The sequence below is a fragment of the Marmota flaviventris genome, chromosome 2, assembly GCF_047511675.1.
Source record: "Marmota flaviventris isolate mMarFla1 chromosome 2, mMarFla1.hap1, whole genome shotgun sequence".
In the NCBI taxonomy this organism is placed as follows: Eukaryota; Metazoa; Chordata; class Mammalia; order Rodentia; family Sciuridae; genus Marmota; species Marmota flaviventris.
This window is the reverse complement of record NC_092499.1, coordinates 24,888,031-24,908,762: the sequence shown is the minus strand read 5'-3', so window position 1 is coordinate 24,908,762 and position 20,732 is coordinate 24,888,031. Positions and strand designations below refer to the sequence as shown.

The 20,732-nt window shown below is 37.3% G+C and overlaps 1 protein-coding gene across 4 annotated transcripts in view; it reads left to right on the top strand.

The window, feature by feature from the left end:
- The window catches only part of Nrxn3 (neurexin 3), a 1,482,316-nt gene that overhangs the window by 517,990 nt on the left and 943,594 nt on the right, over window positions 1–20,732 (top strand). For all 4 annotated transcript variants that reach the window (XM_071606618.1, XM_071606610.1, XM_071606632.1 and 1 more), the window contains one exon: window positions 14,896–15,099. In XM_071606618.1, coding sequence (XP_071462719.1) covers window positions 14,896–15,099 — 204 coding nt within the window. The remainder of the gene's footprint in view (window positions 1–14,895; window positions 15,100–20,732) is intronic.

The window sequence follows — 20,732 nt, the reverse complement described above, 5'->3', positions numbered from 1 at the left end:
TTTTCATATGAAAAAAAAGCACATTCACTAGATGTCTTTTCTATCTTTGACTGAAGGATAGTAGAAATGACTGTGCAAGGGAAATATATGTAACAGAAACAGACAATGAGACTGGAAGTCGAAAGAGAAGATACAAGGACTCTGTGGATCAGAAATCCTAATGTACCCACTCCATTTCCTTGGGTTGCACTCTTTAACTGGGTGGGGTGACCTCTGGTGATGGACACTTAACAAAGTTTCAGAAACATACGATCTGGGTAGCCGAGTGAAGGTTAGATGCAGCCTTGAATGGGCTCTTTATCTCTCCCCTTTCTGTCCTTCCCACATTTTCCCATCTTTCACACTAGAGATGAAAAGTACATGAAACCCAGGACTAAACCACTAAGATACAGAGGGAGACAACAACTCATGGAAGTTGTATCTGTTGGAGACAGAACAGAACCACCTGAGTCTGAGCAAGAGAAAAGGCAGTAACATGACCATGTAAGCACAAAGAATAAGATAAAAATTTAAAAAGGGAACTAGCTTATAAATGTAAAAGATTTGATATAGGAAAAAAAAGGAGCAGAAAAATTTCCTCTGAGCTCTATCATATGTTGCATTTGTACTATAGGATAACTTCAGAAAATTGAATTAATGCTACAAAAATTCAAATAAAAATAATTAGGCAATGGAAAGGAAAAGGAAATTATAGACTAAAGGGGAAAATGATAGCCAAAACAATACTACCATATAAGTAAAATAATTGCAATAATTGTTGAAATAATTTTCAATAGGGGGTGGGGAAAATATGACGAAAAATTGAAATATGTCTAGGGGGAAAATGCATTCATCACAGTGAATGCTGATATAAATTGTAATGCATTCTGTTGTCATAGGTAACAAATCAACATTTAAAAAAATAATAAAAATTTTAAAAACATGAAAAATAATCAAAGAGATTAGATTCATCATAGAAAAATTAAGCGATATGGAGGTGTTATGTTTTAGATATGATGTATCCTCTAAAAGCTCATGCATGAGATGATGCAAGAAGGTTTAGAGGTGAAATGATTGGGTAAAGAGAGCCTTGACCCAATCAGTGCATTAATACCCTGACAGGAATTAAGTGAGTAGTAACTGAAAGCAGGTCTAGTGTGGCTAGAGGAGGTGAGTCATTGGGGATGTGCTTTTGGAGAGTAGAGTCTCTCTCTCTCTGCTTCCTACTGTGATTTCTTGAGCCACTTTCCTCCTCCACACTATTCCACCATGTTCTGCTTTATCTTGGGCCTCAAGGAATGGAGTTGGCCATCTATGGACTGAGACCTCTGAAACTGTGAGCCCTCAAATAAAAACTTTTCCTCCTTAAAATTGTTCTTGTGAGGTCTTTTGGTCACAACTGTGAAAAATCTGACTTAAACAGAAAAACAAACAAGATCATTACATCCCAGAAATAGCAAAACTGAATACTTTAAAAGAGAAATTGTCCAAAGTTATCAAACTGGAATTTTTTGTTAATATAAAGAACTGACTGGGAAGTTCAACATAGCATGCTAAGTTCTAAGAATACTTTATTCTAAGAACATTTCATAGTATGTCCACCCTGAGTTATATATTGATTATGTCTGTGGATTAAACTCCTATTCTTTAGGTGCATGGATAAAATTTACATCACTCATCATTGATGAGGTAGAATGCAGGTACTATGTAATCTCAAGTACAACAAAACAATGTCTATAAATTCTGCATAAAATAAAATGTGTCAGGAATTATGTGCCATCATAATGTAACCCAAATATAAACAGCAAAAGCAGACAAACACAAACATGCATTAACTTGGGCAAGGTAACACTAGTAGTGCCATTTTAAAAAGGTGTTACTGTAAAGTCCAAACATTTAAGGAACAAAACAAACTTATTTAGAAATGGAGAGACTGTGATTTAAAAACAAAAACTTGGTGAGAACAGTTATAAGATTTAAATTTACAACAAAAAAAATTAAAATTTTATACATTAATAATATAAAACAAAGTCTACCTGATGATAGATGTTCTCCAAATCACCTTCAACCTGAATCTTTCTCTAGGACTCATGGGGCCCATTAGCTGATGTATTTATGATTAGGGTTTGTTATAGCAAAAGTTAAGTAGATTAATCAGCAAAGGGAAAAAGCACATGGGGCAAAGGCTAAAAAATGCTAGGTGTAATCTTCCAAGAGTCACCTCCAGTTGAGACATGAAGGATATGCCTAATTTCTTCAGCAATGTTATATGATATTATGCAAACTGTTGCCAGCCAGAGAAGCAGCTTTGGAGACCTGAGTTCTTGGTGAAGGTCAGTACATATGCATATAACGCTTGCATGACTGACTTCAGTTACTGATGCTCCAGATCCCACAGGGCAAGCAGGTGTTTACCATAAATTACATTGTCAGTTATCAACTGTCTAGATCCAGAGGTACAGTGTAAGTCAAAGCCCTAGACACCCCAGCAGGCATTAGTCAGAAAACTCTATGAACTATAATCCTAGGAGCTGGTGAAGGATCAAGTATCAAAATAGACCCTTCTTGAGAAAGCATGCAGTTTGAATAACCCAAATTTGTTGAGTTAATTCTTTCTTACACAACATGTAATAGAGAGAACACCATCCAAATTCAGAGGTGAAGGAGAAAATGTGATAATGTACTCATTTTTCATTATTTTAAATTAGGAGCATAGAGTTTGAATAATGGCATAAATCATTTCACACTTAACATTTTTTATTAGTATCTTTTGTAAATTTTAATGAGTTTTCTTGGAAAGTAATATAATTTATTAAATTGAAATTCTGATTTTTAAAAAAATTTGTTAACCTCATATAAAATTAAAGTGAAATTTTAAAAAGCACATATAGAATTTTCTTACCAAAGAGCTTGTATTTATTTACCCTGCTGTTTGTATGTATGCTCAGAAAAGAATATTTGGAAATAGGTTTCTTTACTGTGAGTGATGGTTATTCCTTGAGGGTATGATTTGGAAAGTTTAAGTTTCTTTTTCTTTAGATATGTCTATATCTCTTAGATTCTTTAAAGCAGTGACTATACTATTTAAAAAACAATAACCTTAATTTAAATTTTCTTTAAAAAGATGAGAGGAAAATAAAAGACTTAGGATCATGGTTCTTGGAGACAAGTTTGAAATACTCTGGGAAGAGGGGATGCCATTTCCCAGGGAGCTCAAGCAACGTATAGATTAAAGAAACGCACACTACATTGATACTGTCATTTTCTTTGTCCCTGGATTATTTCTTATATAAAACAAGAATTCCACCAAAAACCCTTTCCATACTGAATTCATCACATGGTTCAACATTCCTGTGCCAAAATCCACTTGGGGGAACGAACCTCTGACTGCCAATGGGATGGAAGATTTTCCCCTGTTGAAGCCATGGGTCTTTGAGGCTGGAGAACAATCAGGCAATAGACAAACCATCATAAAATGAGAAAAATGTTAGTGTTAAATATGTTTTCAAGTGTCACAATGATGAAGTAGTATTGTTATACACTTATGGAAAGAGAAATCAGCGTACTAGGACAAACGCAGATCATCATCACTTAGAGCTAAGAAAGATTTTAAGGAAAGAGATATGTATTCCAGAAAGACTTTTGGAATAAGGTAACTCTGGAATCACTGGTTAAGGAGCTCAGCAGACCATCTTCTCTGTGAAACAACTATTTAATTGGTGAAAAAATTTTAATCTCAACACACACACACATATAAACACACACACACACACACACTCACACACCAGTTAAAATCTAGGAAAATTGGACAAATAGTAAAGGAGTGTTTATTGAAGAGATCTACTAAGTCTCATTAATAACAGAGCTGTGATATTTAAACTACAACTTGCTCCTGACATCTACTCCAATTCTGCTTTTTTTATAGAAGCTTTATTCCAGGTGAGTATAGCCAAGAAGATAATAACTCCCTGTCTGGTGTGCCAGTTTCAGGGCTACAGTTATAGGCCAGAAGGGGCAGGCTGCTGGTGCCTCTCAAGTCCCCCAGCTCTATTTTGCAGAAGCAGCATTTTGGCTAGACACCCCTAAAAATACATGGGCTCACTTGTCCTACCCCGCCCCCATTCACTGAGACATTCTGAAATGCCAGTGTTAGGGTTCCAGTTATTCCAGTCCCAGCTTTCACATAGGGTAGAGGTGCTGTGCCAGGAAGGGCAAGCTGAGAAGATTAGAGTCTATCATCTTCCCCCAGTGCCTACTAATACAAGGGGAACATCACTCAGAAGTGGGCCATTGTTTGTTCACTCAGATGGGATGCAATTGAGCAGAAGTTCTGCAAAGATGAGGAAGAAGATGAGCAGAAGAGGAGGCTGTAAGAAGGGAGAGCTCCATACTGTGCCTCAGGGGAAAGACTTTCAGGAACAGTGTGTAGAGAAATTTACGGGAAAGGCTTCTTGAAAACAAAAGATATCTTGGTGGCAAGCAATTCTGAACGAGCAAGTAATTCTATGAAGCCAGAGGCAATGAGAAAATGCCAAATCATCCAAAGATTTAGTAAAGAGAATCCAGGGAAGGGCCCTCCTGTAATCACATTCATCCCTATGGGTCTAGAAAGTCGTGCCCATTTGCTAGTGTGCACATACTCAGGAGTAATTAGAGCAGGACCTAGGGACATATTTGAATGCACTCTCAAGTCACATAGAGATCTATCAGCTAGGGAAGAAAAGCCTTTTGGATTCAAGGGACTTAAGCATGACTTCTCAACAAGTGCTGACTGAACAACAAGCCCCTCTTAGGCTTTTCCTCAGAATCCAGGTTTAAAAATAAAATCATACCCATCCCGGGTGATCTGGAAGACTTCTTTTACTAAAGACTGAACCTATGCAGAGTAACAGGGAAATAATTTTCAAGCTACTCGTTTCTGGCTGACCATGAGAGAAAATCACTAATCCTCTGAAAGAAGCTTCCAGGTCACACATATCCAACTGATAAAAGGTAAAAATCTACCTGATTAAGGAGACGGAAGTACATTATTTGGCCAGCAAGTGGTTCATACTTATTCAGGGGCAGCACCTAAGAAGGTAGGACAAAAAAGAGAAACAGGGAAATATCTGAGTAGGGACATAGGACCTTCACACAAGCCTTAGAATTAGCTCTGTCAGATCACTAAGTAAATAAACATATGAACAAACAAGAAATAGACTTGGTGGTGGTGAGAGTCAATATCCATAATTGTTATAATGTCTTAGGTAGAAAGTCTAATTTTCATCAAAAATTATATGATGTGCAAAGAAATAGGAAAGTGTGACCCATACACAGAAATATGCACAATATAAACTATCTTTTAGAGGACCTATACATTGGGCTTAACCGACAAATACTTTAATATAGCTATTATAAATGTTTTTCAAAGAACTAAGGGAAGCTATGCTTAAAGAATGAAAGGAAATGAAATAATGACTCATCAAATAAAGAATATTAATAAAAGATGGAATTATTCACAATGTATGTCTGCCTATCTTCAAATAGAAGATGGGTTTAAGAAGTATAAATGATTAGGAGGATTGTGAGTTCAAAGCCAACCTCAGGAACTTAGGCCCTAAGCAACTCAGCAAGACCACGTCTTTAAATAAAATTTTTAAAAATTAAAAAAAAAAGTGTTGGGGATGGGCATAAGTGTTTAAGTACCCTTGGGTTCAATCCCTGGTGTGTATATATATATGTATACACACACCCACATACATACATATATATGTATATTACATATACATGTGTATATGTATATATATACATGCATATGTACATATGTAATATACATATATATGTAATATTCATACCTGTGTAATATGTATATATGTAATGTGTATATATGTAATATGTATATATACACATATACACACACACACACACACACACATATATATATATATATATATATATATATATATATATATATATATATATACTGAGTGTGTGTGTGTAATGAAAAATTCACTAGAGGGGCTCAACAGTAGATTTGAATTGGCAAATGAAAGAACATTTGAAGATTTATCAATGAGATTATGAAATCTGAATGGTAGAAAGAAAAAAATTAATAAAAATAAATAGAGCTTCTGAGAAGTGTGGAACTACCTTTAAGTGTACCAATGCCTGTATAATGGGAGAACCATGGGGAAAGGACAGAGAGAAAGGGGAATAGGAAATGTTCAAATTATGTCTGTAGACTCCCCAAATTTGATGAAAAACACTAATCTTCACATCCAAGAAGTCCAATGCAAAGAGATCCACATCCAGATACATTATAATAAAAATGTTGAAAGTAAAAGATAAAATCTTGAAAGCAGCAAAAGAAAAAAAATTATCCATCATATGCAAGAGCACCACAAGTCCATTAACAGCTGACACCTCTTTGGGAACAATGGAGGCCAAAGGCAGTGGGATGTTGTTCAATACGCTGAAAGAAAAATAACTATCAGCTAAGTAAACCTATATCCCGCAAAGCTGTCTTTCAAAAAATGATGAAATAAAGATATCCCCAAACAAACCAAAACAGAGTACACATTATTAGCATCTTTACCTTAGAAGAATTACTGAAAGAACTTCAAGTTAAAAGGAAGTGACAGCAGACATTAATTTCAATTTATGCAAAAAAAAAAAAAAAAGCCAGAGAACTCCAATAAAGCTCCAATAAAGGTAAGTGTGTGGGTAATGTTAAAACACAGTATAATTACACATTTCTTTTCTTTTTTCTTAAGTGATTTTAAAAGCAAATGCATAAAACAATATCTACAAAATTCTATTATGCCTATAACGTACAGAATTGTCATATATTGAACAATAAAACCCAAATGAATGAAGTTATGTTGGAAAAAGAAAATGACACCAGACAGTAACTTGAAACTACAGGAAGAAATAAAGAGCGTCAGAGATGGTAAATAATAAGCTTAATTAAAAAAGAATAAGCAGAGCTCTCCTTCCTTCTCTTAGCTTCTTAAAAAGACATGTTTTTCCAGTATAATCATTATAGCAATGCATTGTTTGGTTTGTATAATATAAATAATAACACAAAAAAGGAGGAAGGGGAGAGAGCCAGGTAGGAGTACAGTTTCTACATTTTAGGTTGGGGATGTATCTCAATGATAGTAGACTTAATCCCCAGCACTGAAGGATAAAAAGAAAGTCTCTTTATTTTACTAGAATTAGTATAAGATGAAATAGATTCTGATAAATTACGAAACATAAGCATTAGAGCAATTTGTAAAAAAAAAAAAAGTAGCTCAAAAGTATAGTTTAAAAATTATTTAAAGAACTAAAAATAGTATGCCAGAAAATATTCATTTAAGACAAAAGGAAATAGTAAAGAATAAAAAAAGGAACAAAACAGGGTAACTACTGGGTACCATTGTATGGGCATCCCATGATGTGGTCCATCAGTACTCAACACTCTGATAGATTTAAAGAAAGAAGAACCGTTCCTTACGGAGGCTTATTTTCCTACTAAAAGTAGGATTCTATTCATGGCAGTCCTTGTGTTTGAAATCTTTTAAGCAAATTCATAAGAATTCAAGGAATGGCTTTTATGTCAACTGATCCTATATTAAATTTTCTGCTTCATCACGCTCCTTTAAAAATATTGGGCTAATAATAGAATGCACAGAGATGCACACATTGGGATACACACTTGATTTCAAACCATCAATGGTTTAACTACATACTCACCTGATATTTATTCTCTGATACTTCCAATAGAATAAAAAAGACACATTCATTTATATGTATGTTCTGTACTACACGTATTCTGAGAAGAACAAAAATATCCATTAATTTTGGATGTATTTAAATTGAATACATGAAAACAATTTCATGGCTCATTTATTATCCTAATATCTCTTGAAGAGGAATCTACATGGGTGTGATTGTGTATGGGAGAAGGTGTGAAGTGACAACTAGTGGCATATGTAATTATACAAACACAGACATTGTGCATATTTATATAGAATGATAGGAATATATTCATTGCTCTATTTGTACAGTTTTGTGTATTTATAAATATTATACAAGTTTAATACGAGAAATTGTTGTGATGTGGGAATTCTTGTTAAATTCTGTATAGAATTTTTTATGTCCATCAAACATGCCATATGTGTGTGTATACATACACACAGCCCCCACCCCAAGAACACCACACTCCAATATGAAGCATTATTCATGTGCATTGCTGTTTAGAAACATGGGCATGATCCTAGGATAGCCCTCCCACAGTTGGGCAGATGATTAGGTGCACAGCCTTGAGAATCAGACTGCCTACATTCAGTTCCCATCTCTGTCATTTATTAGCTGCCTGACCTGGTATCTATAAGATAAAATAATAATATTGTCTTCCTCATGATCTTCTTGAGTTCTAAGTGACTTTATTTATTTTTTGTTCTAATTAGTTATACATAAAGTATAATGCATTTTGACACATCCTACATAAATGGCGAATAGCTTCTCATTCTTCTGGTTGTACATGATGTAGAGCTACACAGGTCACGTAATCATATATGCACAGAGGGTAATAATGTCTGATTTATTCTACTATCCTTCCTACTCCCATAGCCCCTCCCCTCCCTTCATTTCCCTCTGTCAAATGTCAAAGTACCTTCTTTACTAGCCCCCTACCTTTGTTAATTAGCATCTGCATTGCAGAAAAAACATGCAGCCTTTGGTTCTTTGGGAAATTGGCTTATTTCACATAGCATGATGTTTTCCAATTCCATCCACTCACCGCAAATGGAATGATTTCATTCTTCTTTAAAGCTGAGTAATATTCCATTGGGTATATATACCACAATTTCTTTATCCATTTGTCTGTTGAGGGGCACCTAGGTTGGTTCCACAGTTTGGCTATTGTGAATTCAGCTGCTATAAACATTGATGCAGCTGTGTCACTGTAGTAAGACCTTTGGGTATAGACTGAGGAGTGAGGACTCTTCATACAGCTTTCATAGTGGTTGCACCAGTTTGCAGTCCCACCAGAAATGTATGAGTGAAACTTTTCCCCCACATCTTCACCAACATTTATTATTACTTGTATTCTTGATAATTGCTATTCCGACTAGAGTGAGATAGACTTTCTGTGTTTTGATTTGCATTTCTCTAATTGCTAGAGATGCTGAACATTTTTTCACATATATGTTGATTGTGTTTCTTCTTCTATGAAGTAGCTGTTCAGTTCCTTAGTCCATTTATTGGTTGGGTTATTTGTTTTTTGGTGTTGAGTTTTTTGAGTTCTTTATATAGCCTGGAGATTAGTGCTCTATCTGAAGTGCATGTGGTAAAGATTTTTCTCCCATTCTATAACCTCTCTCTTCACATTATTGATTGTTCCCTTTACTAAGAAGAAGATTTTTAGTTTTATTCCATCCCATTTAAAATTTATTCTTGATTTTATTTCTTGCACTTCAGGAGTCTTATTAAGGAAGTCAGTTCCTAAGCCCACACGGTTAAGATTTGGGCCTACTTTTTCCTCTACTAGGCACAGGGTGTCTGTTTTAGTGCCTAAGTCTTTGATCCACATTGGGTTGAGTTTTGTGTAGGGTGAGAGCTAGGGGTTTAATTTCATTTTGCTACCTATAGATTTCCAGTTTTCCCCACATGATTTGATGAAGAGGCTATATTTTTGCTAATGCCTGTTTTTGTTGCCTTTGTCTAATATGAGATAACTGTATTTATATGGGTTTGTCTCTGTGTCTTCTATTTTCTACCATTGGTCTATGTATCTGTTTCCGTGACAATTCCATGACGTTTGTGTTACTGCATCTCTGTAGTATAATTTAAGGTCTGGTGTTGTGATGCCTCCTGCTTGACTTTTCTTACTAAGGATTGCTTTGAATATTCTGGGTCTCTTATTTTTTCAAATGAATTTCATGATTGCTTTTTCTATTTCTATGATCAATGTTATTGGAATTTTAATAGAAATTCCATTAAATCTGTATAATGCTTTTCATAGTATAACCATTTTGACACTGTTAATTCTGCCTATTCAAGAGCATGGGAGATCTTTCCATCTTCTAAGGTCTTCTTCAATTTCTTTCTTTAGTATTCTATAATTTTTATTGTAGAGGTCTTTTGCCTCTTTTATTAGATTTATTTCCCATTTTTTAAGACTATTGTGAATAGGGTAGTTTTCCTATTTTCTATTTTGGTGGATTCATCACTGATGTATAGAAACACATTGGATTTATGAGTGTTAATTTTATATGCTGCTACTTTGCTGAACTCATTTATTAGTTCTGGAAGTTTTTTGGTGGATTTTTTTAATCTTCTCAATTTAGAATCTTGTCATTGGCAAATAGTGATAGTTTGAGTCTTTCTTTTCCTACTCCTATCCCTTTAATTTCTTTCTTCTCTCTAGTTGCTCTGGCTAAATTTTCAAGGACAATGTTGAAAAAAGTGATGAAAGAGGGCATCCTTGTCTTATTCCAGTTCTTGGAGGGAATATTTTCCATTTTTCTCCATTTAGAATGATACTGGCCTTGGGTTTAGCATATACATCTTTTAATATGTGGAGGTATGTTTATACTATCCCTAGTTTTTCTATTGTTTTGAACATGAAGTGGTGCCGTATTTTATCAGATGATTTTTATGCACCTATTGAGATGATCATATGATTCTTGTCTTTAAGTCTATTGATGTGATGAATTACGTTTATTGATTTCTTTATGTTGAACAAAACTTGCATCCCTGGGGTGAACACCACTTGACTGTGGTGAAGTTTTAAATATGTTTTTGTATGCAATTTGCCATAATTTTATTGAGAATTTTTGCATCTATGTTCATCAGGGATATTAGTTTGAAGTTTTCTTTCCTTGAAGTGTCTTTCTTTCATTTTGACATTAGGGTGATACTAACTTCTTAGAATGAGTTTGGAAGGGTTCCCTCTTTTTTTATCATGGAATAATTTGAGAAGAATTAGTGCTAATTCTTCTTTGAAGGTCTAGTAGAATTTGAGAATCTCTCTTCTAGTACTGGATTTTCTTAATTTGTAAGCTTTTGATGGTGTCTTCTATTTCATTGTTTGAAATTGATCTGTTTAAATTGTATGTCCTCCTGATTCAGTTTGGGTAGGTCATATATCTCTAGAAATTTGCTGATGTCTTCAAGATTTTCTGTATACTAGGCATTTTCATTATAATGTGACTTGGTGTGGATCTGTTGTAATTTTGTCCATTTGGGGTCCTATTCGCCTCTTGTATTTGATTTTCCATTTCAGTCTTTAGAGTTAGGAAATTTTCTGATATTATTTCATTGAAAAGAATGTGCATTCCTTTGATTTGTATTTCCATGTCTTCATCTATCCCAATAAATCTTAAATTTGTTCATTTTACATTATCCCATAATTCTTGGAAGTTCTGTTCATGGTTTCTTAACATCTTCTCTCCATGGTTAACTCTATTTTCAAGATTATATATTTTATCTTCAGTGCCTGAGGTTCTGTCTTCCAAATGATTTTAGTCTGTTGGTGATGCTTTCTGTTGAATTTTTAATTCGGTTTATTGTTTTATTCAGTTAGAGGATTTCTACTTGATTTTTTTTCTAATTTTTTTTCAGAATCTCTGCCTCTATATTGAAGTGATCTTTAGCTTTCTGTATTTTCTTTCTGATTTCATTCCTTATACTTTACTTTTCAGATCAGTTTAACAACATACATTCTAAACTCATTCTCTTTCATTTCTTCTACTCTTGTATCCATGGAAGACAGCAGCAGGTCATACAAGCAGCTGTGTTGGAGGGGGAGGGATAGAGTCAGGTTTCTGTGACCAGTTGTCCCCTGTGTAAACCTCTGTCCATGTTTGATTTTCTCCTGGTCACTTAAGCACACTCTGTTGTGCATTGTGTGTTTATTGGGCCAGTATTTTGGGCCAAGCTCAGGTTTGCCAGGAATTGGCTCCTTGACCTGCTGGCCCCACACTGTGGCTGCAAAATGGTTCCTTCCTTTGTCCTCCCCACACTGCCCGGAGAGATGGCAGCTGCATTCCCTGCACAGTGATGTCATGCAACACGCCTTTCAGGTTTGTTAGGCAATATTCTTAGTCTTTAAACACTCCATACCCAGGCCTCTGGCCTACCCCAAATTAAGGTTCCTTTAATTCCCTTATCTCTCTACTATTTTCATGGAGGGACCACTCTGGCTGGTGCCTTTGGCCCGGCTGCAGTAGCAGCTGTGCTCCTGGGGACTTTTTCCTTATTTTTAATATATCCAACCTCCTGTGGCTCTGGTATGCTTTAAACGTCCAGTTTTAAATTCCAGTAAAGTCCCCACACACACACACACTTCTTGTTTTCGTTCACCCACCTTATGGAGAAGCTGCCTGTCTACTTTCTTGGTTTCACGTCACACAGTAGCCAGGAACACAACCGCCTCTATTCTGCCATCTTGAAAAACCCCTCAGACTAAGTGACTTCTAAATGCATGTTAAGTTCTAGAAAGCACCAAGAAAACAGCAGGAGTTCAATAAATGTTAGCTCCCATCTTTAACCTTCTTTTGATTCTGCTCTTCCACTAAGTAAACGTGTTTCTTTCACATCTGGAGCATGTATTAAATTTAGATTATGTTTCCCATCTAAGAACAGATCTTCATGATATGCCTTTTATTGTGATGATGCCTGCAACTTGTATCTGTGATCCTCTTAGAGTTTGTAAACTGTGATGCACATCTATTAGCATGACCTGGGTTTCACCTGAGAGATGATTGCTTTCCAGGAATTTGAGCATGTGCCTTTACATTACTTTTCAGGACCTTTTGTGTGTTGTGTAAGTAGGGTGGGGTGGGGTGGGGTGATGGCACAGGCTGTTTTAGGATCCTCATGTGGTCTATCTGCCTCCTGTCTCTCCCTGTTTTAATTTGTTCTGTACTTTCAATCAGGAGTATTTGTTTCTGTTTTTCATTGTTATGTCCTCAACACCTGAGTGCCTGACCTACAGTACAAATGAATGAAATCATAGTATCTTCTCAAAATTTCTTACTCTCTTACTTTCCAGGGTCCACCAAAGCACATTGATTTTATTCAATCTCAAATGTCCTCTGTAACTATTGTCACAGATGATTTATCCTCTATATCCATGGCAGATTGGCTCTAGGACCCTAGTGGATACCAAAATCCACAGATACTCAAGTATTTATATAAAATGATGGAGTGCTTGCATATAACCATACATATTCTCCTGTACACACAATTGCATATATTACCATTTATACAGCAAATTCTATGTAGTTATTATATTTTTTAGGAAATAATTACAAGAAAAAGTCTGTACACGCTAAGTACACATATAATTTTTTTTTAGAGAGGGAGAGAGAGAATTTTTAATATTTATTTTTTAGTTTTCAGCAAACACAACATCTTTGTTTGTGGTGCTGAGGATTGAACCCGGGCCGCACGCATGCCAGGCAAGCACGCTACCGCTTGAGCCACATCCCCAACCCATACACATATAATTTTTACAAATATTTTCAACCCAAGGTTGATTGAATCCATAGATGTATAATCTATGTATATAGAAGGCCAACTCTACTTCTCCAAATATATACCTTAAGTTTGTGTTAAATTGAATCGTTTGCAATTATTTAGAACCCCCCTTCTTTCTTTCTTTTATGTCTGTAGACGTGCTCTCTAGAATGTGCTGTCAAATGTGATGCCCTCATTTCTTTCATCACAAATGCCACCCATCTCCCAGGACTTGCTCAAACTCTCCTCTGAATGCCATCACCATCATTTTATACCTTTCCTCTGTCATTTAACTATTTTTATGTTCATAAAGTTATTTGTACATGATATGTCTACCTTTAGAACAAGGACTTTGTTTCACCCGTGTTTTCAACACAGCACATGCACGTAGCGATTATCTGACAGCAAATATTTAATAAAGAACCTAGTGCCAGATGCTGAGCCCAGTGACAAGCTGGCTTCATGGAAATGCAAATGATAGTTGCTTCCTGGTTCTCTGAAAATATTTGCTGATTGGATGATTAAATTTTAATTTTACATGTTGAGTATCATGGGTTATAAAATAGAATTGATATCTGGTATGTTGTGTCACAATCCACGTTGTGTGATTCTGGAACAATGACATATGCTTCTAAGAGTCTTGGTTTTCTTGTTTGAAAACAGTAACAATAGACCCACACTGTAGCATTGAGATGTCGTATAGGGGTGGAGGTTGAGGTCTTATAAACAACAGGCTAGTACTGAAGGATGCATCAAATGTAAGTGTTTCCTTTCTTCCTTATAGAAGTTCTGTTTGAACACAAGCAAAATGAGTTTCTGATGGGTGCCATTAACTTTTTATTGTTGTTGCTCTAGGTCTAGCTCTCTCAATCTTCTTTGAATGGTCTGAGCACCTCTCACAGTGCCTGGCCATGAGGGATGGTCTAGGCACTAGCCTGATGCTGTTGCCTATTCCTCCTTCTCGAAGCTCTATGGCCAATACCTGCTTGCTCAAGTGGTTATAAATGTCTGCTCTCTTCCTACTCTCGGTAAAAATACTTATAGGGATTCACAGTTTTGCTTTTTAGATCTGTGTTTCTTCTAGGACATCCAGCATTACAATTACTACTATTTGTGGGTGCATTTTCCCTTTTGCAAAATACCTTCACATCCAGTGTTTAATTTGGTACTCTTGGCAAGTCTGTGAGCATCCTAGGGCGGGTACCAGTACTGTCATATGCACTTTTCAGATGAGGAAATAGAGTCTCAGAGTTTAGATGTTCTGCCCAAGATCACAGAGTTAAAAGGTAACAACAACAACAGGAGTTGATCAAATGCTTTTCCCCTGGCTACAAATTTGGTGCCCTCTCTACTCAGCCTGGATGCAAAGGGGTATGTGAAACTGTAGCATTCTTCAAGCTAACAACCTCCTCCATTCTTCTTTGGCAGAGGCGTCCATCCTGAGCTACGACGGCAGCATGTACATGAAGATCATCATGCCCATGGTCATGCACACTGAGGCTGAGGATGTGTCCTTCCGCTTCATGTCCCAGCGAGCCTACGGGCTCCTGGTGGCTACTACCTCCAGGGACTCTGCTGACACGCTGCGCCTGGAGCTCGATGGGGGTCGAGTCAAGCTCATGGTTAACTTAGGTATCGTATGAAGGACCCTCTGCTACTCTGTTTGGGCTTGTCTTCCCTTTCTTTTCTGATTTTCATTGGTTTGATTGAATTCTTTGTTTGTTTCTTGAAAGTTAGCTGCTCACCTCTTGTTTAATAGACCAAGGATAAAACCCAACAGCAACAAAAACCTTCTCCTTGTTTCTGCATGAGGTTTTGATGTCAATTTCTGGTTTCTGACAGTGGTGGTTTCTTTACTAGATTATTTGTTTTTCTAAGTTTCCGTTCTTGGTTTTTTGGAATCGTTTAGCTTTGTGTAAAACACGCTACTTTGGTCCATCTTTTGATCAATCATATTCCCATTAAGTCCAATTCCTTGGTCACCCCTCAAAACAGTCAACACCAAGGGCACAGAAGGGGCAGGAGAAGAGGCAACATGTAAGGTTGGGTTTAAGAGGACTAAGGACATCAGCAGGGTGAGAAGCACATCATGTCGGGCTCCTGAAGACTATTGAGACTAAGATTCTGATAGCCCTAGAGATTATGAGGTCTCCTAATTCTTTCTTCTAGAAAGACAAGTCAGATGGTTGTTTTGTCTCATTGAAAATATGTTTCCCAAAGTTGAGAGTCTCTGACATGTGGAAGGAAAATGTGCCCCCTGATAATGAACCTCACTTTCCTTCCCAACACTCTTAACCACTTCTCAGCAGCCCTTTAGCAAAAGATTGTGACCTCACATTGTAACCTACAAATTCCACTGTACAACGAATATCAATTTTACAGTACATTTGAAAATTATGACGACTTCAATTCTCTTGGGATAGGATCTATTCTTTGACTACAGTCACCTATAATGAGTACCATGAAAATTCTTCGATGGCCTCACATTTTCTCCTGGCTATTTACTCTCTTTACTGGATTTTAATGGATCTTTAGTGGAGAATGGGGGCCTTGGGTTTTGGAAGAAACAACCCACCAATCATTTTTTTCTGATCTTCCAATTCAGCAGAAAGTCAATGCCCAGTGCTGACAGGGTTAGTGTTATAACTGGGTCCAAACTTTCCAAGCTAATAGATTCATTTGCCTGTGTAGTATAAGTTTGGATACCAAACTCCCTTATAAAGATTTCAGTGGAGCAGCTTGTTAAAGGTCCAGGGACGACATGAGGGACAAATGTACTAGATTTAAGACCATGGCAAGTTCAAGAAGGCCTGGTGGAAGGTGGAACTTTGAATCCGTACCAGTCCTATTCTCTGTCAGGTCAACTCATCCTACTTGCAAAATGCCTACACTGTAATTCTAAAATCTCTAGTACACAGAGGACTGTTTTGAGCAGTGGCTTATTTAGTTATGTCTTTTTTGTTGTTTCCTTCTCATTTGCAGCTTTTACAACACTATGCCCTTTCTCTTGCGCAACCTCATTTGATTTCCGTTGTCACTGTGTTTCTTGGTTTTCTTTAGTTTGTGTGTATGTATGTGTTTGGTTATTTTAGGTTTTGTTTTTCTCTTCTGCTGGATCTTTTCATGTGTGTTCTTGAGTTCTCAATCTTCCTGATCATCAACCATGGTAAATCAAAAGATGGTATTCAACCCTTCAAAGGCCCAAAGCCTGCGGCCCGCATAGCAAACAGCCTTGTGAACAGAGAGTACTGAGCAGCCTACAGGGGCTGGCATACCCCTGTCCCTCCCATCTTCCCTTCCGTACACCATCTTCCCACCTTAAATAGACCAGTTTAGGGATATAGTACCTAAAACCAACCACCAGCAACTTTGATCACCTACTACTCTGGAAAACAGCAGAAGGGATAAAACACAAAACAAAACAGACAGAAAAATTTCCTACATAGCCTATAGAAAAAGAAGATGGAGACAATTTTTATCTCTGCCTCTAGTTCAAAGTCAAAGAGGGATGTGCCCATGAGGATGAATCAGCCCCATGGGACCCTGGGGGAGTGCACCCCGTGCCGTTAAACAGACAACTTGTTTTTCCTTATTAGATGTTGTTTTGTAAAGATTAGAAAGTCAACTGTGACAAGTCTTAGGAAAAAAAGAGGACAAAGGGAGGGATAAAAGGGGACGTGCACTGAAGGAAGAGATAGAATCTTACACACTCACACACATGCACACGCATACTCAGAATTAGTCATAGACCAATGTATATTCCTAGAAGCAATTTTTTTTCTATTTTAAACTGTAACCAAAGTCTGGGAGCTGTGCTTTTCTTAAAGAATTTGGCCTTTTGGCTTCTTTTAGTACACCATCCATCTAACTTGTCCAAAGTTAAAATATCTTGGACAAAAGACAGCCCCTCCCTGTAGAGCACTGTGTTCCTCCAAAAGAAGTCATGATTTCCTTTTTCCCTAAAGGGTATGGTTCATCACAACTGCTGTTTGGGGTTTAACTTTATTTCAAACCTTACCCGAGAAAGCTAAATTTTAGGGCTGGGGTTGTGGCTCAGTGGTAGAGCGCTTGCCTAGCATGTGCAAGGCACTGGGTTCAATTCTCAGCACCGCATATAAATACATAAAGGTCAATTGGCAATTAAAAAATATTTTTAAAAAGAAAGCTAAATTTCAATTTTTTGTGCTTGTGAACATGTACCTTCTCATAATCAGGCTTTGACCAAGGGTTTCTCTATTTTGTCTCCTAAGGACACACCTTTATAAGCATTTTCTTTCTTCCTGCTACAAATTTACATTTCCTTTTTTTCGTGATTATAGAAGAAAACATCTCCAAGCAGAGTTTGCATTCACAAGCCATACCCCAAACTTCAAATGACCACTTTGTTCTCTTATTGCATTTAAGATATCTTGGTTTTATAGCACATGCACAGATATTACTATCAATTTCAAAGTGCTCACCTATATAAGTTCATGGTAGAAAATCCTAGTTCCTTTAATGTAACCTATCGCTACATGCCAATGAGACTAGGATTTTCTAAGGACTTTGTTTTTGAAAACAGCCATTTGTGCTAATAGCAGGTGTGAGGAAGAATATCTTGCATTACATGTTTTTAAAAGTTGTGAGGTTGGCTACTGATTAACCATATTTTTCTCCTTGATTATTAAAAAATACAATAGCAATATTTTATTATTATAATATAGTTGAAAATTTAAACGACCTTGTCTTAATTTAATCTCTTAATAATTTTGTGAGATAAATCACAAAAATGTTTTTACATTGACTTTTACAAATGTGAAACAAGCAAGAAATATGACTTTTCAAAGCTTATGCCAAAAGTTGGTAGCTGGGACTATAATTCCTGTCTCTAAACTGCTAGATCATTATGGATTATCTGTAATCCTACAGGTCAATATTGTGGATCAATGATGTGATGTTCTTAATGACTTCAAACTGCTTTCATGATGGTCACCTTTGTAACCTGCTAGAGGGAGATCTCCTTTTCCCTCGATGCTCAATTTAATTGAGCCACACTACAGAAAAAAGAAACCTGCAGGGGGTACAGCCTTCAGGGTCCTCAGCAGAGAGCCAGAAACACTCTGCCATGGTGGAGGTTCTGGGCAGTGTGAGGCAGTTTGGTTAACTGAATTGAAATTCTCCAGATATTCTCCCTCTAGCCTTGCTGACTACTGTTTTATGCATTATTGAAAATATACAACTTTTAGAAACATTCATCTCTTTCACATTCAGCCCAAAGCTCATCAATATGGACAATGATATTTTTCTTCATTTGCTAAAATAAAACAACAACAACAACAAAAAACTAAACAAATAGACATTGCATATGTACATACACAAAACAAACAAAAAACCAAATGTGTACATAAACGCACACCTCAACTGTCATGCCAAGACTCAGGCAGGATTTTTTTTCAAGAGAGTTAAGTCTGGCTCCTACCAAAGATAGATCTAAAGGAAATGGACATCTTGGGCCCATTCTCCCAGCTCATTTTTTCATTAAAGTATATATCCTCACTACCCCAAACATAGCCTCGGAGCTTGTGAAGAAGAGACCAGGGTAGATTTTTCTCCCCAAACCACTAATTCTTCAGGCTAAGTAACAAAATAATTCTTGTCTTGACTTAAACAAATTGACTGCTGTCTCGGAAAACCCAGGTCCTCTCATGGTTTAGGCACAGTTCACATGTCATGAAACCATTTGGATGACCTAGAGGGATGAGGCTAACCCAGCACTTCTCCCTAGACAATATTCTTAACTGACAATAAAATATGCAGCTGCACAGAAACCAAAGCAGAAAGCCACTTCTTAGATTTGTGACTTGGGGCCCACTCCTTGGCTCCTCTCTCCTGAGCATGCACAGTCATGGGTTTCTTCTCCCTCTTCAATACTCTAGAGAGGGGCCTTGCTCCAGCTTTGGGTGATGGTAGGTGCAGCTGATAGCTGAAGTCCCACCTGCTCCCCATGCCTGCCCTCCCTCTCCCTGGTCCCCTCAGGGGCATGGCCTCCTCTGTCTGGTGATCGTACCGGTTGCTCCAGGGCTGTTTGCTCCCACTTTTCTGTTGCGGTTGACGACACATGACAAACCTAACCGCACGAAACCAAACCCAGATTTTTCTCAAGAGATGTTCTTCTGGGGAACAGATAAGCTGCCCGCCTCCTCCCTCAGAATGACTGGGTATTGTGAATTGTTCCTATCTGGATTTTCACCTGGTTTCCACTCTTCCCTGCTGGAGGCCACTGCTTCCATTTTCACATGCTTGATTAGAACAGGTTCCTTTGTGACATTTAAATGGTGGCATTACCCTCCATAACTCCTCTAAAATGTACTGAGTCAACCTTCACCAGCAGGAGAGCACAGTTGGCAAAGGTCCTTTTCCCTGTACCATTCTGCCTTTTTTCCTATCATTTAATTTCTACCTTTTAGTGTTTGGCTTCACACAAATTATCACTGAAATTTCCAACAGCATAACCCAAACTTCGGTCCAGTCTGACAGCTGTTACCTGGCAACGAGCTATTTCTCCAGCCATTTCTGCCCAAGCCCCTACCAATACCCACTGACTCTACTCAGGAATTTTTATGTGGTGAGTGTGCCTGTGACTCTTAAGTAGAGATTAATAAAATGATGAACACTCTGATCACTTGGCACGCAATTCCTTTCTGGTTATCAGGACAATTAGATTTTTTCAAAACCCTTTCTTTCCCATTAAAAAAACTAACAAACAAACAAAAAAAAAAACTAAAGAATTTTCTCTCCTCAAGATGCAGAGAGTGAAATAGGCAGGATGTCAAAGGTGCCCAGGACCTCCTCCACACAAGCCTGCCCTGCCTTCCCCCTGAATGCTGTAGGTCCCTGATTTTGCCTGGGCATTCAGGCCGGAAGACAGAGATGGGCTTCGTGAGTGGGTTGGTCTGGAAGCCTTTGAAGCAGCAGTGATCAGAAAAGCCAAATTGATTATGACAATATCCTACAACTCCTCTTGCCCTGTATCCAATGACCCCACCTCTCTAAAATCTGGGATGGGTGTTTGTGCGGTTAGCTGTTTGCAAGTGGCCATTTTATGACAGGACATGACCAGGTGGTGTTAACCCTTTCCTTGTCTCTAAGGGTGATGGCAAGTCTGCCTTTACAAATTTCTGTAGCATTCGGGACCTAAGGAGAGGGTGGAGGGCATTTGTTTTTAGATAAAGAGAAAGGGTTAAATACTGCACTGAGAAAATTCAAGGACTGATTTTTTTAAAAAA